Below are 22,814 nucleotides of genomic sequence, written 5' to 3'. Positions count from 1 at the left end.
TTTGAAAATGATGCAACAGAGCTCAGGTTCTCAGATGGACGGTCACATAAAGGCTGTAGTTGTGAAAAGAAATGAAAAAAATGTGGGGGAAAAAAGGTGCCTGAGGGCTTTTAAATGAATCCTGCCTCTGATGCTATCAACACAGACGCCTTCACATCTAAACGTCAAAAAGAATGATGTATTTTTCAGAGGTTCAGTTGATGTGAATCAAAAGTGATCATCTGCAGCACTCTTTGAAAAGCTCTGCTGTCTAGAGTCAAATTCAGGTGACGGTAAAGATGAAACAGCACCTGCTGTATTGAAACAGAGCTTTGGTAGCGGGCCCGAAACCCTTATGGACTCTCAGGTGTGAGGTTATTTACATTACCTTTGATAGAACAAGCACACCTGTGCATTAATATGTTCATGCACACAAGTAGTGGGGTAGTGCAGCCTAGTGGTCAAAGATCTGGGCTAAATAACCAAAGAAGCAGGCTTGAACCCTATGAGGGATCACTGTGCCCTTCAGCAAGAAACTTAACACCTGAGGTAGGTTGCTCCAGGGCGCACATCCTTGCATCATAATATGAAGACTATGAAGTTGCTGAAACAATATGGCTAAAGGGACCCTATCACAAAACTTGTATTCTCTCTCAAAAATTGTATCAGCTTTGCTATCACAGGAATAATTCACATTGTAAAATATATTCAAATAGAACACACAGTTTTGTCAAATATTACCATATTTGTGAAAAAATAAGTACAGTCTTGGTGAGCATTGACTTCTTGCAAAAATATTATAATCAATTAAATAAATAAATAAATAACTACAAAATAATAATTACCGCCCCCAAACGTTTGAAAGATGTACATATGTACATAACTTTATAGTAATTATCTGTTTATGTAATTACTTTTGGCACTTCTTAAACTCCTGTAATATTTATATATTTCAGTATTTGAATGATGCACATTTTGTCGTTACGATGTAAGCATAGGCACATTTTCCATTTAACCTACCATGGAATCAGGTGGTGTAGATAAATATTCTATTTAATTAGATTTAATTCTATGAGCATGGCAAGACAAACTAATAAACAAGGACATTTTCTTTCATTTCCACTTTATCAAACTCTACAGCCCTGCACAGAGAGAAACACCTCACGCTTTAAAAAATGAACTCATAATCTCAGGGGTTATCTGAGAGAAAATAATTTACTGTTGTTTACTGACATTAATTAAATGGCAAATAAACTCTCAATGAATACACACACACACACACACACACACACACACACACACACACACACACACACACACACACACACACACACACACACACACACACACACACACACACACACACACGCCTTCTCTTAGCTTTAGCTGTACTGTAAGCAAAGACTTGACATTTTGGCCATTTTTGTGAAATAAAATAATATAATTATTATCAGAAAATTAATATCGCATTGTCCAGAAGTCATATGTTAGATGACTTAAGAAGCACCTACACACACACACATACCTGGCTGTGTGGTGTTGAGTCCTGGCAGGTGGACAGGAGTGAAGGTGAAATCGGCTCCCGGCAGAGGCTGATCATCTTTACTCATACCGTTCTCATAGAGCTCTCCTTCCACTCGCTTCAGATGCCACGGCAACCCCAGCAAATGAACGACTGCAGATAGATAGAATGAAAGAAACAACAATAGTCAATTAAAGGCACCTTTATTTGCATAGCTCATCATACAATACAAATGGTTTTAAAGCATATTTCCAGTGATAAACAGGAAAATAGCGATTCAAAGTAGTAAACGGAATTCAATTCTGCTGCAAAGCATCTCTAAAAAGACAATAGTCAACAGTCATTATTATTATTAATTAAATCCTTAAGATAGATAGATAGATAGATAGATAGACAGACAGACAGACAGACAGACAGACAGACAGACAGACAGAGTAGATAGATACAGTAGATAGACAGACAGACTTACAGACAGATAACAAGGAAATATTATCAAGAAGAATTAATTTCGATTTTGTAGGGTGAATTCAGGTTGATTGAGACACTTTTTACCATTAAGATGTTTTGAAAAAGTGTCCCAATCACCCAGGATTCACCCTATAAAAATGTTGAAAGTAACTGCATGTTAAATGTGCACTGATAATGAGATTAGAAAACCGCAATAAACCGTTCTTCAATACATTACTTGTTACATCCAATAACGCTTATCTCCAGCTATGTTTTTCCGAATAACTGAACAAGTGTGTGCGCACACATACATTTAAGGTCTTCTCTTATCCCATCATCTTTTGAATGTGTGAGGAAGGCTGCAGAGGATTCTGGGAATGGAATATAAATCACTCAGGTGGCATTTTATGATCTCCCAGCAGTGAAAGGCCTTTGGCGCATGGTAATGACCTCATCCTAATTACAGCCAATAAAAAGGACAAACTCTCATTCTGCTCACCTCAGGGCCCCCGATACCAGCTATCTCATCATGCAGTTTCCCTCTCTCTCTTTCTCCTGTGTGTGTGTGTGGGGGGATTTCAGTCGATCAGGGAAATGAGGTGAGAAGATATACTGACGACGAGTTCTGGAACGGCGAGTGAAAATCAGGTTATTCTCCAAGCGAGTTTCTCCCTCTCATTCCCTCCCGTTCCTCAGGCGCACAGGAGTCGCGTGTGGTTTGCGCGCGTGTGCGCACGTTGGGCTCTGCCGTGAGGAGGCGTCTTTACGAGCCATAAAGAGGGATTGGTGTCTCAGCAGGGAGCTGGATCTACATGATCCTCTCCTTTATCTCCCCCTATTCACCCTCATCTCTCTCTCTCTCTCTCTCTCTCTCTCTCTCTCTCTCTCTCTCTCTCTCTCTCACACACACACACACACACACACACACAGTAGCTGCCATTGGCTAAATGACAGATCACCGCAAGCACTGCGGATCAGCTTTAACACAGAAACGGACAGGGTCCAGAGTTCAGTTCAAGAATGGACAGTAAAAATACAAAGATTTTTTTCTACTGTCCCATTCACACTTGAAATAAACATGTTTTTTTGCGATCGGATAGCACTTGATCAGACTGTGATTGATACCACTTTTAGAGGTGGTCAAGGACAAATTCCGACATAACTGAACTCATACAGATGTTGCACAACAAATAATCATTATCGGTCACTTTGAATTTTGAACCTAGACAACTGTATGTGTGTATGGGAAGCTTTTCAATTTGGGTAGGCCAAATCAAGGCGGAAATCCCAAAAAATGGCCCTGAGTGTAAAACAGATATTGCACTCTTGTGACCTGCTCACCCAATTTAATAAACAATATTCCATAAATTACTATTCTGAAGATTCAACTATTATCTTGCCAAATCCTTATACATATCCATCTCCTGGTTGCAGGGGCACTTTATTTTTATATTTTAATCATGATTGTGTGGGTAATGGACAAGGGTAAACCAATAGAAATTTAAAAAAAAAAATCCAATATAGTATTTCAAAAAAAGAATTCAATGTGTTGGAAATGACACGGAAAAACTAACAAACAAACAAAACAAAACAAAAACAGGCTAGAGAAACCAAAAAGTTAAGTATCAAAATTTTGTATTATTTACACATTTCATTAGTTAACTTCTCTTTTCTCAAAATAATTATGCACAGCGCTTGAGACAGGACAACAGAAAGAATGTAGGCGAGATTGACAGAAGAGAAATTGATAGATGGGCAGATCGAAGACATCACAAAGCTTTCTATAGGTGTGTGCGCATAAGTGCAATCTGTCCTGTGTGCATGTGTGTGTACGGGATCACAAAGCGCTTTAAAGGTGCACGTCTGGAAGGTCTCATAAATTCCACAGAGGCCACATTTCTCTCCCCTGCCGGACTCAGAGCCTTGAACGGTAAACATCGATCCCTTAAAACCTCTAACCCCTCCGCTAGTTCTCTCTTTACAACCGCTAATGAAGAGAAAAATCTCTCTCTCTCCCCTTCTTTCTCTCTGCCATTTTTCTCTCTGACCCTTCTCCCCCACTTTTCCGCTGTCTTTCTTTTGACAAGATGGACTACTGGGAAGGATTCAGTACTCCTGAAAGGGAGCGAGAAATAGAAAGCGAGAAGGACACTATTCATCAAGGCTTTTGTTAAATCAACAGATTTTAACATGATTTGTAGAGTGCCAGATAGAGCTGGGAACATACAAGATTGACTACGGGATATGTTGCATATGTGTGCAAATGCACATGAAAAAAGAGAGAGAGAGCGATAAAGAGAGAGAGACAAAAAGACACATTTTAACAGGAGAGGACAGAGAGCTGTTCACTAGACAAAAGTCCCACATACATCAAAGCTGGCTTTAACCTTGATGCTGAATAGCAGACTACCCTGAGACTGAGAAATGGTTAAGCTGAGTTTAATGTCCCACCCCAGTTTGTTAATATCCTCGGCTAGGAAGCTTGGCTAAAAGAAATGGATTCGTTTATTGTGTGTCCTGGCTATCGGTCAATGAGAACAATAAGCTTTTGTGGGCTGGGCATTGTGGTGGTGAGTCAATGTTGAAAAAGGCACAAGCTCCGCATCCGGGCAAAAACCTGATCCCCCTTAGGACATCTAGAGAGAATGGTCTGGAAGATATTGAATTAAAGGATGTAACGGACAGGAGGCGGACGTTTTCACATCCAGCTGCTGTTCTGAGATGATGGAAATGTTGTTTAGATGAGGAATACTGTAGACGGTGGCAGTTCAGGTTAAATTAATAGAGCAGTTATGAGGCTGGGCGGACAGCTCCTGAGGGAGGGGCTTACAGCCAGTGACAGGAGAGGAGAGGAGAGTTTGTGTGAATTGATCGTCGTTTGTGGAGATGATGTAAAAATGCTTTGCATGAATGTTCAGCGGGGTCGTATTAACAGAGGACGCCACCGTCGCCTGACCTCGCCACTTTGCCCTACTGAGATAAGTCCATGACTTTAAAATGAAGACAGAAGACAAATGTTTTAAGGAGAGATTAGGACTTTTTCTTCAAAAGAAGATAAACCCTCCATTTTATTGAGGAGTAGAAGAAAAAACTTCCTATCTTAAAGGATTGAGATGATTGGCAGCATAAATCTGTCATTTTCTTCATGTTTATGGAAAATGTGCATGGAGTGACTGGAGAAGTGACTGGAAAATTGACTGGAAATGCTGTCAATCAAATTTCCGCTGCTGTCAAACAATCAGATTTCAGCCCCCTTCATTGTCCCATGTAAGAAAACTTCAATCAATGAAACATATAAAAATGTAAAAATAATAATAATAATAATATATAAAATAGAATGTTTATTCGTATATAAAAGAGAAAATCTATTTTTAGATGAATATTTTTATATTCAAGACAGGAAATGTCTTGAATATCATTGTTGGCTATCAATTTTAAGAGTCACGAGCAAATTTCTCCCTTTCTTGATGTGGTTTAAAATGATTAAATATAAGGAGCTTAATTGTTTTTAACAAGTAATATGCCTAGAGAGCAAAGCACTTGTGATCTTAAGCTATTGACTAAATCCCACGAAGACTTACAAGACAAAAGCACTCATTAAATATCTTAAAAAGCCACACACAGATCTCAACACTTAATCAACATCTTTAAACTCATCATTCTGAGAAGAGGAACTGAAACACAAATCCGGAAATCACAAAACAAGTTACCAAACATGATCCAAACACAATCAATAACAACAATGTAAATAAAACTAGCAAACAAATGCAATTATATTAATTATGTATGCCAAAGTGCATGCTGGGAAGAGGGCAAATGGGCAAACCACAAAACCCTTTTCCCGTGTAAGTCCATTCTAGGATTTCAGTTTTAGGAGGGGCTGAGCCCCCTACCTGATAATGAGCTGATCTGGCTCAGAAGAAAACATCTGTTTAAAGTGTGAGATGACATGAGTTTAAACCTTTCTCGTCTGAAAACTTTTTAAATAAAATAATTAATTAAAACTACATCTGAGAGTCAATTTATGTACAGTATATAAGAAACTGTGGCAAATCTTATTTTGTGGTTTCACTGTAGCGGAGAGCATTTGGACAAAGAAATGAAGAATGTCTGTAGGTGATGATTCTAACAACTAATGCTCATTAACCAGTCATTACCTGTTAACCGACAAGATTATGGTAAATTCAAATTCAATAAAAATAGAATGGATGTCGGGTCTGTGACCTATTAAAAATACCCCCAAAAAATTTCCAAGGTATTACTTTTTACATGTGCAAATAACAGCACTAACAACAAAACATGAGGATTCACACATCTTCACATCACACACACACACACACACACACACACACACACACACACACACACACACACACACACACACACACACACACACACACACACACACACACACACACACACACACACACACACACACTAAAACATATATATATATATACAGGTCCTTCTCAAAAAATTAGCATATTGTGATAAAGTTCATTATTTTACATAATGTAATGATAAAAATTAAACTATCATATATTTTAGATTCATTGCACACTAACTGAAATATTTCAGGTCTTTTATTGTTTTAATACTGATGATCTAAAAAAATTAGCATATTTCATCCGACCTATGCACTCAATACTTGGTCGGGAATCCTTTTGCAGTAATGACTGCTTCAATGCGGCGTGGCATGGAGGAGATCAGCCTGTGGCACTGCTGAGGTGTTATGGAGGCCCAGGATGCTTCGATAGCGGCCTTAAGCTCATCCAGAGTGTTGGGTCTTGCGTCTCTCAACTTTCTCTTCACAATATCCCACAGATTCTCTATGGGGTTCAGGTCAGGAGAGTTGGCAGGTCAATTGAGCACAGTAATACCATGATCAGTAAACCATTTACCAGTGGTTTTGGCACTGTGAGCAGGTGCAAGGTCATGCTGAAAAACGAAATCTTCATCTCCATAAAGCTTTTCAGCAGATGGAAGCATGAAGTGCTCCAAAATCTCCTGATAGCTAGCTGCATTGACCATGCCGTTGATAAAACACAGTGGACCAACACCAGCAGCTGACATGGCACCCCAGACCATCACTGACTGTGGGTACTTGACACTGGACTTCAGGCATTTTGGCATTTTGGCATTTCCTTCTCCCCAGTCTTCCTCCAGACTCTGGCACCTTGATTTCCGAATGACGCAAAATTTGAGCAACAGTCCAGTGCTGCTTCTCTGAAGCCCAGGTCAGGCACTTCTGCTGCTGTTTCTGGTTCAAAAGTGGCTTGACCTGGGGAATGCGGCACTTGTAGCCCATTTCCTGCACACACCTGTGCACGGTGGCTCTGGATGTTTCTACTCCAGACTTAGTCCACTGCTTCCGCAGGTCCCCCAAGGTCTTGAATCGGTCCTTCTCCAAAATCTTCCTCAGGGTCCGGTCACCTCTTCTCGTTGTGCAGCATTTTTTTGCCACACTTTTTCCTTCCCACAGAGGTCCCTTGATACAGCACTATGGGAACAGCCTATTCGTTGAGAAATTTCTTTCTGTGTCTTACCCTCTCGCTTGAGGGTGTCAATGATAGCCTTCTGGACAGCAGTCAGGTCGGCAGTCTTACCCATGATTGCAGTTTTGAGTAATGAACCAGGCTGGGAGTTTTTAAAAGCCTCAGGAATCTTTTGCAGGTGTTTAGAGTTAATTAGTTGATTCAGATGATTAGGTTAATAGCTTGTTTAGAGAAACTTTTCATGATTCTCATGATTTTCATGAGATTTTGGGTTTTCATGAGCTGTATGCCAAAATCATCAGTATTAAAACAATAAAAGACCTGAAATATTTCAGTTGGTGTGCAATGAATCTAAAATATATGAAAGTTTAATTTTCATCATTACATTATGGAAAATAATGAACTTTATCACAATATGCAAATTTTTTGAGAAGGACCTATATATAAATATATATATATATATATATATATATATATATATATATATATATATACATACACACACACACACACACCAATCAGGCATATCATTATCATCGTAATATTGTGTCGGTCCCCCTTTTGCGCCAAAACAGCCCTGACCCGTTGGGGCTTCACTAGACTTCACTAGACCCCTGAAGGTGTGCTGTGGTTTCTGGCACTAAGATGTTAGCAGCAGATCCTTTAAGTCCTGTTTAAGTTGTGAAGTGGGGCCTCCATGGATCAGACTTGTTTGTTCAGCACATCCCACAGATGCTCGATTGGATTCAGTTTGAAGTCAGCACCTCAAACTCATTGTTGTGCTCCTCAAACCATTCCTGAAACATTTTTGCTATGTGGCAGGACCCATTATCTGGCTGAAAGAGGCCACAGCCACCAGGGAATACTGTTTAAATTAAACGGTGTACATGCTCTGTAACAATACTTAGGTAGGTGGTATGTGTCAAAGTAACATCCATATGGATGGCAGGACACCAGGTTTCCCAGCAGAACATTGCCCAAATCATCACACTTCCTCTGCCAGCTTGCCTTCTTTCCATAGTGCATCCTGGTGCCATGTGTTACCCAGGTAAGCAATGCACCCGGATTAAGCCACCTTCTTCCATTGCTCCGTGGTCCAGTTCTGATGTTCATGTGCCCACTGCTGAAGCTTTTGGAAGCGGACAGAGGTCAGCACTCAGCACATTTTGTTTTTTATTGTGAGTATACACAAATAAAAGTAAACCATTTATAGTTTCGAATGACATATTACTCTAAATATTCTAAGTTGTTTCCGCTGTTATATGGAAAAATTTGAAGTGATCATGCAGGCATCTTATGCGCGCGCGCACACACACACACACACACACACACAAAACATATCACTTCTAGCATTACTAACTTGACATTGCAGTCTGTTCATTATCAACATAAAATACAGTTAAGTAAGCATATGAAAAGTTACACTGCTCAATTGAAATAGTCTCCATTCACAATACACGACCGAGGACGCAAGTCACATGATCATTCATGCACACTGTGTATGTGACAAGTGTAAACAGTTGGTGACTGTTCTAATAATAGCCTAGCCTGCCTCTTGTGCTTGTTGGCAGATGCAGTATTATAAAATTTAGAGTTTAACTGCACAAAGTTAATTATGAGTATCCCTAGTATCAACACATTGTTGATGGTTTCAGGACTGGTAAAAGCTTTTTGTTTATTATCTTAGCCAGAAACACATCTAAACCCAGGGCGGCTAAACCAAAGCACAGGAGAGATCCTAAACTGTGGGATTCTTCAGCAGGACTGTTTGTGCATCCAGAGCACTGTACATCACCCTGGTTCAAAGGAGCCTGCTAAATGACAAGTGACTGCTGCTGATAAAAGCTGACTGCGAACTGACGAATGCAAATGAAGTGGAATTAATCTTCGAACGCAGAGACACATTTATTTCTACACACAACGTGCAGAAACTGGCAGATAAAAGGAGAAAAATATGGTGATGAGATTCTTGTCAAAAGGTGCATTCATTTTTTTATGCTAAAACACGTTCTAGCTCAGCTTTATGTACGGAATCAATAATTTATTTATTTTTCCAGCTACGCAGAAATTATACACTTCGCCTTTAAGTAAAACTCACATTAAAAATGAAAAAATACTAAATTAGACTATTCAAGCATGCAGCAAAACTCCTTGCCAAAGCACCCTCGCCTGGACTACTGTAATGCGCTTTTCAGCCACAATCAAACCTCTACAAATGATACAGAATGCGGCAGAGTTTTTTAACGAACCCAAGAGAGCGCACGTTATGTCTCTCTTTGTCTCACTCCACAGCTGTCAGTAGCTTCCCCCATCAAGTTCAAGGCACCGATGCTTGCGTACTGAACATGCGGAGGATCTGCACCCTCTTACCTCCACTCAGTACTGTAAATCAATGTTCCCTCCAGAAATCTGCAGTCAATGAGTGAGCCACAACACCAGCACAAAGGGGTACAAAATCACTCTTTTAAAACTTCACATTCATTGTTCCTCGATGATTGAATAATCTGACTATCAGAAAAGGTAAAACCCTCTCTACCTTCAAAAACAAGTAAAAACATCTCACATCTATTAATGGAAAAAAAATCTCTCCATTCTCTACCCTCTTGCCTATATCGCTGTAATAGCTTGTACTTTGTACTTTTCTGAGCAATTTTGAAACATTTTATTGTGGCACTTTTCAATTACTGTACCACTAGGATGAATTGCTTTTGTTTAAATATTCCTCATTTGTGAATCGCTTTGGATAAAAGCGTCTGCTAAATGGATAAATGCAAATCTCAATTGTTTCTCCTAGACACCAATTAGATTAAATGGAAAGCAAAATGAGAGATCTTACTTCTAAAAGAAAGTAAAAAGCACCCTAGTAATCTCAAACATGTCTCCTCTAGAAATCTCAACAACGCCTTGTTTGAGCTTCAGATTTGCCAAGAGCACAAAGCCTGTAATAAAAAAATTGTCATCTAAATTAACCAGACCAAATGTTCTGAGCAATGCAATTCAATCATTTTATTTTGTATTCATTATTTTATCATAGCTGTATACTCCAAAAGTATGTCAATGATCATCTCATTTGTGTCTATTTTTAGTTAGAAGCATCGACAAGACAAAGTAGATTTTTAAAGGTGCCCTATAGGCTTGCTATGATAGTCGGTGTTGCCGGTGTTCAGACTCAACACCGGTTACATCACTTGCACACCATTGCACCACCCACCCCACTCCTTTGTTTAGATTTTTTTTATAGTAATAAAATAATTTAGTTCAGTTAGAGAACAGACAGTGCAAATAAAAACTGAATGTGTCTGCTTAATAAAGCATGAGCCGAATGATTTTCGCAGCTCAAACGCAGCAGGAGTCAGATTTCATTCATCACAAGAGTGAGGAGCTGATTGACAAGATGGTCGCAGAAGATTTGGTATTGAAGCGAAATGTAAAAGCGCCTATTTAAGTGAATTTGTCATTGTACTGTGTTGTTGTGTTTTTCATTAAGAATTATAGGCTAATGAACCCACAATTCAAGCAACATGTCCCCGAACTGGCGCTAATTCAAAACCGAAACTAAAATGTGCACGGAGTGGGCATTTACAGACAAACTGTCATTCACGGTGTGTGCACACTGCAGTGTTTTCAGTTCATTCATATGGAAGCGTAACTTTCATAGGAATTCATTGAAACCACTCGCTTTGCACCACTCCGTTATTATAATGCCGGAGCGGCCTTGTGCATGTTATGGTCGGTTAGATAGAATTAGTGATTTAAAAGCACAGTCTGTAATACCGGTATTACCGGTGTTGTCACATGCCAATTAACCGGTGGGAAAATTTCCTCACATCACATTCCTTCCATCACATCAATAGTGCCCTAGAAGGAGTTGAAACAATATTTTAAATTGTTCTCTGATATCTACATAAAGGGTATGTGACTTACACTCTCAGAAAAAAAGGTACAGTGCTGTCACTGGGGCGGTACCCTAAGGTACAAAAGTGAAAAGATATATCTTCTACCTTACTCACCTCTAAATGGTATAAATATTAGTACCTTAAAAGCTACATATAAGTAATTTAAGAGTGCAAATTAGTACCTTAAAGGAACATAATACTACCTTTGCGGTTTTGTACCTTAGGATACTGCTCCAGTGACAACAATGTACCTTTTTTCTGAGGGGTTAAAAATGTCCACATACGGTTTTACAGGTCCATTTACAACTCTAGAAATTGTCCCTAGATTGAAATGGTCTGTTTTTGCCTTATTTGGAAGGGTCATGAATATGAATGTAGAGTTCTGCTCTGATTGGCTGTTTCACTGCACGGCTCAGTTCAGTGACAGAAGCACGTCTATACTGTCTGTCAATGTAGAGATTTTGCATCCAACCTTATATGTGTGATTTTGAGGAACAACCAATTGTTTTGAGATTGGAAATTAATGCTTCTGAGTGGTAAGTTTAGTCTTTATTTTCATTAAGAACCTGGAAATGTAAAGTCAGTAAGTTACTATAACTTAATTAGACTATAACAGCTTACATGTGAACTAGCATATAAAATTACCTTTACATGTTAACTCATAACGTCAGCAGTCACAACTTTGTTTTTAGCATTATAAAAATATTTTAATTATTGTAATGAATCACAGTATGATTTTACAATGATATCTTCTTCACTTTTGAATCGCAAACTCTAAATAGTGAACAGGGTAACGCGTAAACAGTCGATGTTGTTAAGATTCGCCTATTTTTCTGTGGTGTTTTTCACGCAAGAGATTTACATACGAAGGAGGAAGCAATGGTGTTTGAGACTCACTGTATGTGATGTTCATGTACTGAACTTTTGTTATTTAACTATGCCAAGGTTAATTCAATTTTTTATTCTAGGGCACCTTTAAATAAAAGCGAGCAGCTTGTATCTATACATTTATTATTGGTCAAATTCCTTTCAAAATTCAAAGAGAAATTTGTATTGTTTTCAATAAAAAAAATTACATGATATATGAAAAGCATAAAAAAGGTAAAGAGAAAAGAAGTCGACAATTATTTGCATGTTATGTCTGATAACTCAATATGAAATGCTGAGCATACAATTCTAGTCATTTAATATATATATATATATATATATATATATATATATATATATATATATATATATTTTTTTTTTTTTTTTAAACACTAAAAAATAAATATAAGTGAGCTCTAATTTAGACATCCCAACATTATAATTTACAGTTTGACATTTTTATATTTAAGGATTTGCTAAACATTACATTTAACAATTACAATTATTAGTGTTTTAAAAAGGTGAACTTGCAGTGAGTGTCATGTAAAGAGTTATTTAAAGTAAAACATATGGGATGCTTTTTGCACAATAACATATTATGCACATACTTTACATTATGCATCCTAAGTAACTGGCAGAATATATCTAACATTTAAGATGCAAAAACATTCCAAAGCAGAGAAAATCACTGGATGTGAAGCTGGGATAAAGCTTTATTTTTTTGAAACCCCCCTCACAGGGCAGACTAAGGATGTACTCACATTAGGTGCTTTGAACCGTGCCTGAGCGCGTTTGACCCCCAAAGCCCAGTTCGCTTGACAAGTATGAGTGCTCCGTTCTGTGTCCTAGGGCAGTTCGTTTGGCCGGCACTGGCCCACTTGGAAGATGTGGGCCAGAGCGTGGTTCGCATGCAGTGTAAGCGCTAACCGTGCCAGAGCACAGAACGGTTAAACACCGAACTATAACTACTTGGATACACTTTAGATTAAATAAAGTATATTTTGGTTTATAACGGCCCTGGTTCTCACCTCATTGATGAACATGTATTGTAGTTTGCAAGTAAAGCTGCAAATTCCTCCATCAAAATCAGCTGCCTCCGTAATGATCTTGTGATATGGAGATATTTGCTTTAAAAAAAATCCTTTTCTAAGGACTACAGCAAACGCCCGGTAGGGACTACAGACTTTTCCTCCAGGTTTGCTGACATCACCAGCCCCAACATTTACATACAAACCCCTCCTCTGAGAACATTAAATCACCAATGTCATGCGATTTCAGCAGTTTAACAGTTTGACACATGATCCAAACTGCTGAAATTACATCACATTGGCGATCCGTATCATTGATCGATTCATGGCCATTTGAATCTTTTTTTTGAGGAACACGGAAGAGAAGACAATGCTGAATAAAGTCATAGTTTTCGTGAACATAGTGAACAGAAAAAGAGCTGATGGTGAACAGAAACAGAGCTGATGGTGAACAGAAAACAGAGCTGATGGTGAACAGAAACCGAGCTGATGGTGAACAGAAAACCGAGCTGATGGTGAACAAAAAACAGAGCTGATGGTGAACAGAAAACAGAGCTGATGGTGAACAAAAAACAGAGCTGATGGCGAACAGAAAACAGAGCTGATGGTGAACAGAAACAGCTGATGGTGAACAGAAAACAGAGCTGATGGTGAACAAAAAACAGAGCTGATGGTGAACAGAAACAGAGCTGATGGTGAACAGAAACAGAGCTGATGGTGAACAGAAACAGAGCTGATGGTGAACAGAAACAGAGCTGATGGTGAACAGAAAAAGAGCTGATGGTGAACAGAAACAGAGCTGATGGTGAACAGAAAACAGAGCTGATGGTGAACAGAAACCGAGCTGATGGTGAACAGAAAACCGAGCTGATGGTGAACAAAAAACAGAGCTGATGGTGAACAGAAACCGAGCTGATGGTGAACAGAAACAGCTGATGGTGAACAGAAAACAGAGCTGATGGTGAACAAAAAACAGAGCTGATGGCGAACAGAAAACAGAGCTGATGGTGAACAGAAACAGAGCTGATGGTGAACAAAAAACAGAGCTGATGGTGAACAGAAACAGAGCTGATGGTGAACAGAAACAGAGCTGATGGTGAACAGAAACAAAGCTGATGGTGAACAGAAACAGAGCTGATGGTGAACAGAAACAGAGCTGATGGTGAACAAAAAACAGAGCTGATGGTGAACAGAAACAGAGCTGATGGTGAACAGAAACAGAGCTGATGGTGAACAGAAAACAGAGCTGATGGTGAACAGAAACATAGCTGATGGTGAACAGAAACATAGCTGATGGTGAACAGAAAACAGAGCTGAAGGTGAACAGAAACAAAGCTGATGGTGAACAGAAACAGAGCTGATGGTGAACAGAAACGGAGCTGATGGTGAACAGAAACAGAGCTGATGGTGAACAGAAACAGAGCTGATGGTGAACAGAAACAGAGTTGAAGGTGAACAGAAACAGAGCTGAAGGTGAACAGAGCTGATGGTGAACAGAAACAGAGCTGATGGTGAACAGAAACAGAGCTGATGGTGAACAGAAACAGAGCTGAAGGTGAACAGAGCTGATGGTGTTTTACATTTCTCCCAGCACTAGCAGCTCTATTGCCACATTCCCAATTCGGCAGTGTCCTGATGACATCATCGAGGCATGACAGCTGAAAACCAGATGATGGGTCTTCATGATGATTCAGATGATGGGGATCGCCGCAGCACCATGCAGGAGGCAGACAAAGTTTTCTGGGCACTTCTGTGGACACACCGGGGTCGCCGCAGAAGTCCGAGCCGCTCCACGGCCGCAATGCAAGACGGAACAGCGGTGCAGCTGAGAAGCGGAACATCCCAACATCATGCCGGATGCTGATGACGCTGGCCCGGTGCAAACTTCAGCCACCATGCAGCTCAAGCCCGAAGGAGACCACCAGTGAGCAGCCGATAGCCAGAAGAATGAGCAGCCGCAGCGAGCAACATCAAACGTCTTTCGAACCAAAACCAACCGCAGCAATTCAAATAAACATCAGAGTAGCGGTGGAAAACGGCGAAACGGCGAACAACGTCCTCTCAGTGGCCGCCAGCAATCAGCAACAGTCCCAATTGTAGCTCTGACGGTTAGACTAGTCACAAACATAATAAAATAAAATAAAATCTAAATCTAATAGTACAGTTACATGATTTGTGAGTGGAGAAGCAGCGAACAGACAACGCCAGCGTCCTCTCCCCCATGTTGCCTAGCAACCAATCTCATTGAGATCAATCAACATATGGACTACTTTGAGGATGTGGACAGAAAAGTGTGTATAGACTGCATATGCTCTGGGACTGAAATATAAAATATCTTAAACTGTGTTCCAAAGATGAACGGAGGTCTTACGGGTGTGGAAAGACATTAGGGTAAGTCATTATTGACATCAATTTCATTTTTGGGTGAACTAACCCTTTAAGTACAGGCTTTATAAACTGCAGTTATTTGAATAGATCTCTGTGGACACTGACATTTTTACTCACAAAGACTCACAAATATACAAATGCAAGGGTATAGGTGTTCTCTGAACATTATGCCTTCCTATCCATCAGCCGAAACCCCCTATTGCTTAGCCTTAGGGTGTGTCTTTATCCGTTTGAAAGCAAACACACACAGATATTCAAAAATGCAATGTTTGATTTTGAAGGGAAATGGCTGAAAGCCACTCTGCTGAGTGGCGTCTTCTGGGTTCCAGCGGTGTTTTTTCATTGATCTACTCTTTTGATCATAAAAAGACACATTATGATCCATAAACATGCATCAATTTTCAACTGCTTTTGAAGCTATGAAGTCCTTTTAACAACTTCAATTTAGTAAAATTACAAAAATCATTAGTTAGTGTATAAAAACTGTGGCTGTCACTTAATCTAATTATTTGCATACATCTATATTTGCTGAGAAAATCCCCCGAAGGAAGATGATTAAAAGACATTACATTATAGTGAAAGATGAAAGCAATGTACAGCACTGAATCATTCAATCAATCCTAGTAAGATTTTGTATGAGTATATACGCTTATAGATCCCATACATGGCTGCTGTATTATGCATGTGTTAGGTAGAAGGAAACATCACAAACAGCATGTGTTGTATAAAGTGAAAATGAATAATACAGCAGCGGATGCCAGATTCATCAGAGAGAATACTACACCCACGGTCATACACATATGTCTACTGCTTCCTGCTTCATGGCCTTTTGTGCTTTTAATGTTGAATGGGTCCCCGCCTTCTCCACCCTGTCTCAGCTTAACACGCCCTCACAATGCTGCCTTACCTATTTCTGTACCGCTGTGTCCAACACCTCCATTCCTGCATCACTTCATCATTTACCAGATTTACATTCAATAAAAAGAATTTCTGGAATAAAAAAGGCTGTCCAATTGTTTAGTCACATAAGTCAAAGTTTTTGATGCCACAGACCCTTTATAATCTTCTAACCAATCACAGCTCAACAGAGCCATTTACTATAAATCAGTGGATAGAGCTCGTTTTTTTCTCCATTGTTTATTTAGTTAAGTTAAATGAAACATATCTTTAGAGATCTCATTTTCCTTTATCTTTTGAAATAAAATTTCAATATACAATATACTACAAAAATCTCCCAAACATGCCCAAAAATATCATATGCTGCAATTTAATAACAACATCCAATTTAATGTTAATTAACAGAACTGCATGCGTCTTGCAGAAGAACATTGCAGCCGGAGCCACTTCTCTGTTTATGTCTATGGTGAGTCACGCATTCCCCATAATGATTCAGGGTAAGACAAAAACATGGTTTGCAAAAAGGATTCATGTTGTAAATTCTCATTAGATATTTTTTGTAAATCTTTAACACAAAAATTTACAGCAGCCCAACTAACCTTGCAACTGTTAGTACATATAATTAAGTAAAATCATTTTAAAAAAGTATAGGTAATTTAGTTTTCTTTAATATTATTTGTGATTTATGATATATTCTGAGATTTTGAAGCAATTGTAGCACCATAAATCAAGATAATTAAAACCTGGACATTTTAGCTTTTTTACTGACATTTTTAGTTTGGACAGATGAGGGTTCGTCTCACTGAGACCATCTTACTTAGTCCCCTGGACACTATCAGCTATCTGGGTCATTGCACTCATACAAAAACACCTTTCATTTATCCCTCCGAAGCAAACAACACAAGCCCACAGCAATCTACCTTTGACACACCCAAAAAAACCTCATACGCAATAAAATGTTTGCTGCTCTGCACTGTTATTATGGGGCAGCAGCGTATCACACATATATATATAATAATAATGTCTCAAAGTGTAACCCCCCCCCCCCCCTCTCTCTCTAACACACACACACACACACACACACACACACACACACACACACACACACACACACACACACACACACACACACACAGCCTTTGATACATTTTCATCAACAATTATTGATTGCCTCTCTCTCTCTGTCCCTGCAGGGTCCTTGACTCAATTAGGACATAACAAAAACACACACACACATTCACACCCCACTTAATGTCTTCATAGTGTGTGCAAATCTGGTACCTAAGGTGTGCTTGTTAAAGTAAAAATTGTGGTGAGCCCAGACAATACAGCCTCATTAAATTCATTCAATTAAATAAACACACAGACCAGTTAAAACCCTTCTCTTAGGATAAACACTCTATTAAAACATCTGACCTTAATCTAAACTCTGAACTCAATACTGTCCCTTATTCTTTCCCTGGTGATAATTATATACTCATACCTAAACAGAACTCAACTCTACAAAAAGCTCTTATGATTTAATTTCAAAGTCCATCATCCATAAAATGACACACATCTCACTCTGTGTGTATATTTTATATATAAATTTAGGCTAATTTGATTATGCTTTCAGTTACCAGTCTCAGCTCCAATTAACAATTTGTACCATTTTAAAGCTATATTCCAGATTAAATACAAGCACTACCACAGAAAATGTATTTGAAAAAAATATAAAATTTATAATAATAATAATAATAATAATAATAATAATACAAAGATTAATTATTGTGACAATTCTCTGAAGAATGACTCAAAACTTTGATAATCTTTTTTTCCATTCTTTCCCCCATTTCCATTCCACGGATTTTACAAAACAATCAGTGAAGAAAATGATATGTTTGCCAATTGATAACCCACAGTTTGGTTTTATCTGACCATATGACATTCTCCAATCCTCTTCTGGATCATCCAGATGCTCTCTAACAAACTTCAGATGGCTCAGACATGTCTGGCACTGCAGGATTCCTTGGCGTAGTTTGTTACAATCTAGCTTTTTTGTAGGTAACCAAATGCTTATTTTCCACCATAATTTGCAAATAAATTATATAAAAATCAGACAATGTGATTTTCTGGATTTTTCTCTCTCATTCTGTCTCTCATAGTTGAAGTGTACCTATGATGATAATAACAGGCCTCTCTCATCTTTTTAAGTGGGAGAACTTGCACAATTGGTGGCTGACTAAATACTTTTTACCCCACTGTATATTGGAACTACGTCATTGCTTCATTACTGTGATCTACTGAGACCTGATCTGGCTCCTTAAAATGAATAAACTGCTCTACTATACTAAATGTACCCAGTTACAACACTCATCATTTAAACAGCTACTCCAGTCATGATTCATAGAAAATCTACACAGCATTTCTTTTTGGGTTAGCGTACATTCTGTTTTTTTTTTTTTTTTTTGTGAATAATAGCAAATGAGTCAGATTTTATTCACAGATTTTTCTCTCTCATAACAACTTTAGCCTCTTAAATTATGAATTTCTTGTCTGAGTGAACTATTCCTTTAATTATGCCAAATAAATGGTTTGCTTAATGCGTGCATGTGTGTATATATGTGTGTGTGTGCGTGTGTGTGTGTCTGTGCATGCTCTGGAGATGTGCTGTTAATGATCGTATGGTCGTCTTTCACCCCATCGTTAGTGGCACCCTGTCTAAACAGATGCAATCCGCCTCCTTTGTCTCTTGGCTTTCATTCTTATCCAGCAATCTAAATGTGTTCTCAGTTCATTTTCTGGGCAAATGAAGGGAAGCAAAGGGATAAAAGGAATAAAGATAAAGAGGAACATAAAGAACGAATAAATCTGCATTATCGTCACATGCTGAACAAAAACTTTTGTCCTGTCGGGTAAAAGCATCACAGATGAGAAGAAAAGGACCCATAAAACATGGTAACTAAAAAGGTGACTGTGACTAATTTAATTGGCCAATAGACATATCATAAATATTCTATCTGAAACATCCATTGTCTTATAGGGTAATGTTACGGTTGGGTTAAGGTTAGTGTCACGCCAATGTAATCCTTCAGGAAAAATATAATTTTTTGATAAAAACTCAACTTGTTTGGAGAAGAAAGAATACTGAGTTGCACCATACATAATGTGAAGCATGAGGGTGGAAAGATCCTGCTGTGGGGCTGTTTTTCTGCAAAGGGACCAGGACGGCCATGTAAAGGAACGAATGAATGGGGCCATGTATCTTGAGATTTTGAGTAAAAACCTTCCATCAGCAAGGGCATTGAAGATGAAACGTGGATGGGTCTTTCAGCATGACAATGATCCCAAAGATACCGCACGGGCAACAAAGGATTGGCTTCTTAAGAAGCATTTCAAGGTCGTGGAGAGGCCTAGCCAGTCTCCAGATCTTAACCCCATATAAAATCTTTAGAGGGAGTTGAAAATCTGTGTTGCCCAGTGACAGCCCCAAACATCACTACTCTAGAGGAGATCTGGAATGGGCCAAACTACCAGCAACAGTGTGTAAAAACCTTGTGGCGACTTACAGAAAATGTTTGACCTCTGTCATTGCCATGTCATTGTCATACAACAAAGGGTATATAACAAAGTATTGAGATTTACACTTTATTATTAACCAAATACTTATTTTCCACCATAATTTGCACATAAATTCTTTAAAAATCAAAAATTATTTTCTGGATTTTTCTCATTCTGTCTTTTATAGTTGAAGTGTACCTATGATGATAATTACAGGCCTCTCTCATCCTTTTAAGTGGGAGAACTTGCACAATTGGTGGCTGACTAAATATCTTTTTTGCTCCACTGTACTATCCTATCCTATCCTATCCCATCCTTTACTATACTGTAAATAAAAATATTTTGTTGCATCCATTGACCTGCAGTGCAAATTGTGTTCAGCACTCTTTAAAAATAAATAAATAAATAAATAAATAAATAAATAAATATATACACACATAAGCGTTGATGAGTATGACTCTCCCCCCCCCCCCCCCCCCCCGAAAGGATACATTAAATTGATAATGACTACTGTAATAGCTACTGAAAACATGACAGAAAATATTGAATTATTGTTTAACATGCAAAATACAACAGTAACAAATACATGTAGCCTTGGTGAGCATAACCTCTCAATTTATAAGAATTTTTTTAATGTATTTATTTATAAAAAATATATATATTTATTGGTATTATTCAATTAACATTTACTTAATGAATTTTGGAAATTCTATTTGCTCCTGTACTATTAGAGTCCACATATCGTTCTGTATATTCTAAGCATGTCACTTTAAATGCTTGAGCTCATTAGGCCGTGTGTCCACCCAGCCGGCTAAAAACACCTCGCTGTGAGCAATTGAGAGCATTTGGCAGCGCAGCATTTTTTTCAGTTGAGACTCTTTGCTTGTTATGATACAGAATATACGAACATTCAAGTGTTACTAGTATCTCATCTCACAGGTAGTTTGTTTCTGTATTGATTCTATATCAAAATGCAGATACAATGTAAAGTATTTGCTCTGGCTCTTGTTTTTTAAATGATTTTGTTCCATTATTATGCTGCTTGTTTTCATCTGTTGATGTTGTACAAGCTGAATGTGGCAGTGTTGTATTTGTCCCGCCCTCCTCCACTGTGATTGGACAGCTAGATGAAAAGTGACAGTGATGAGCGCTGTGTTTTACTCAAAGTTGAACATTCTTCAACGCTTGGTGACCAGTAAAAAACAGCAAACACTAAAGAACGTGAAATAATAGCTCAGTGCCTCGTTACGCTCATGCCGTTCTAAAAACACAGCACTCTCATTGAAAACAATTGAATAAGCCAGCCGCGTGAACAAACAATTTGGTGGACACACTGCCTTAAAGCAGGTTGGATTCTGATTGGCTGTCAATGTTTTTATCATTCATCAGCTGGATAAAAACATTCAGAAAGTGATTCCAATGATATTGTTTCTCTGTGCCATTACATCTATGGTGTGAACTATTCTTTAATATTGAGACAGATTTTTAGAACTGAATCTTTTTTATCGTTATTGTCCTCTGTGTGAACAGCCTTAAGTTCTCCGTTCCTGCATAAATAAATGAGTTCTGTGGAAAGCCATTCAGAACAGACATACACATTGTAGAACAGAAATGAACCGCACGAATGTCGGATTCTCAAGAAATCATTATAACGTGTTTGGGAATTGCACAGGTCCTCATTTCATTAGAGAGAAACACTTCCAGACACATGATTAGTGTTTAAGAGGCTGCCGTGTGAACTTCTGACCAGAAACTTTATTAACTGCAGCCTTTCAAGCGTTAATGGATGAAACCTTTTACCCTAATGTTTTTCTCTAAAACACACATAATTTTTTAGTGAGATTTTCCAGAGAAATGCCTGTGAGAGGGTGAAAGCCGAGAAAATTAAGTCAGTACACTGAGGCGCATAAGCACATCTCTCTCTTTCTTTCTCTCTATCACACACACACACACACACACACACACACAAACACACACACACACACACACACACACACACACACACACACACACACACACACACACAGTGACTTGGCTAAACAAAACTTTAACACCATTAACCTCTGAATGGCCTTGTGGGATATTTACTCTTTCATCTCTCGTTCTCCCTCATCCCTCGTTCATAAATATTCATCTCTCTAATAGAGTTTTTCACAGTGTGAGTTCTGCTAATTCCATATGACCCCAACCAGCATGACAGCAGCCATGGACAGACAGAGAGAGAGAGAGAGAGTGAGCAAGAGACATACAGCAGAGGTGGAGAGATAAGACACTCACCGATGATGTACGTCAGCAGTAGAGCGAGAGTCAACGTAATTGCGCTGGCACTCAAAGCCGTGCATTTCCAGTTACAGCAGCGATAGGGTTTACTGAATGAGAAGAGCGGTCTGGAGAGGGTGGTTCTGGGTAGAGGCCTCGGAGGCGGTGAATACACCGTGCTGGATGTCAGAGGGTAATTCTGATTTGCTGCGTTGAAAATGGCAGACGAACCCGATCCGTGCTTGAACAAGAAGTGCCTGTAAAGGAAAGGAATCACTATGTTACGTTCGTTTTGATTTGTCAATCAATTTGATCCTGAATAGCACAAAAATAGAAACGGAGTCAAAGAGAAGCAGAAAGAGAAGGTGTGAGAAAAAGATTGAGGTGCAATCGCAGTGTGTGATTACTCTCACTTGCTTTGGTTACTAATTGGAGTAATTTGCTCTCACGTGCATTTAATTACAGATATTTAGCACCAGAGATTAATGAGCCATAA

The 22,814-nt window shown here is 38.7% G+C and overlaps 1 protein-coding gene across 1 annotated transcript in view; it reads right to left on the bottom strand.

Annotated features, from left to right (window-relative positions):
* The window catches only part of tenm1 (teneurin transmembrane protein 1), a 209,271-nt gene that overhangs the window by 77,793 nt on the left and 108,664 nt on the right, over window positions 1–22,814 (bottom strand). The window contains 2 exon segments of the mRNA XM_067439223.1: window positions 1,505–1,654; window positions 22,337–22,575. Of these exon segments, the coding sequence (XP_067295324.1) occupies window positions 1,505–1,654; window positions 22,337–22,575 (389 nt within the window).

This window comes from Pseudorasbora parva, chromosome 3 (assembly GCF_024679245.1).
Source record: "Pseudorasbora parva isolate DD20220531a chromosome 3, ASM2467924v1, whole genome shotgun sequence".
NCBI classification, from domain to species: domain Eukaryota; kingdom Metazoa; phylum Chordata; class Actinopteri; order Cypriniformes; family Gobionidae; genus Pseudorasbora; species Pseudorasbora parva.
Note: the sequence above shows the minus strand (reverse complement) of the source record. Positions and strands in the feature narration are given on the sequence as shown.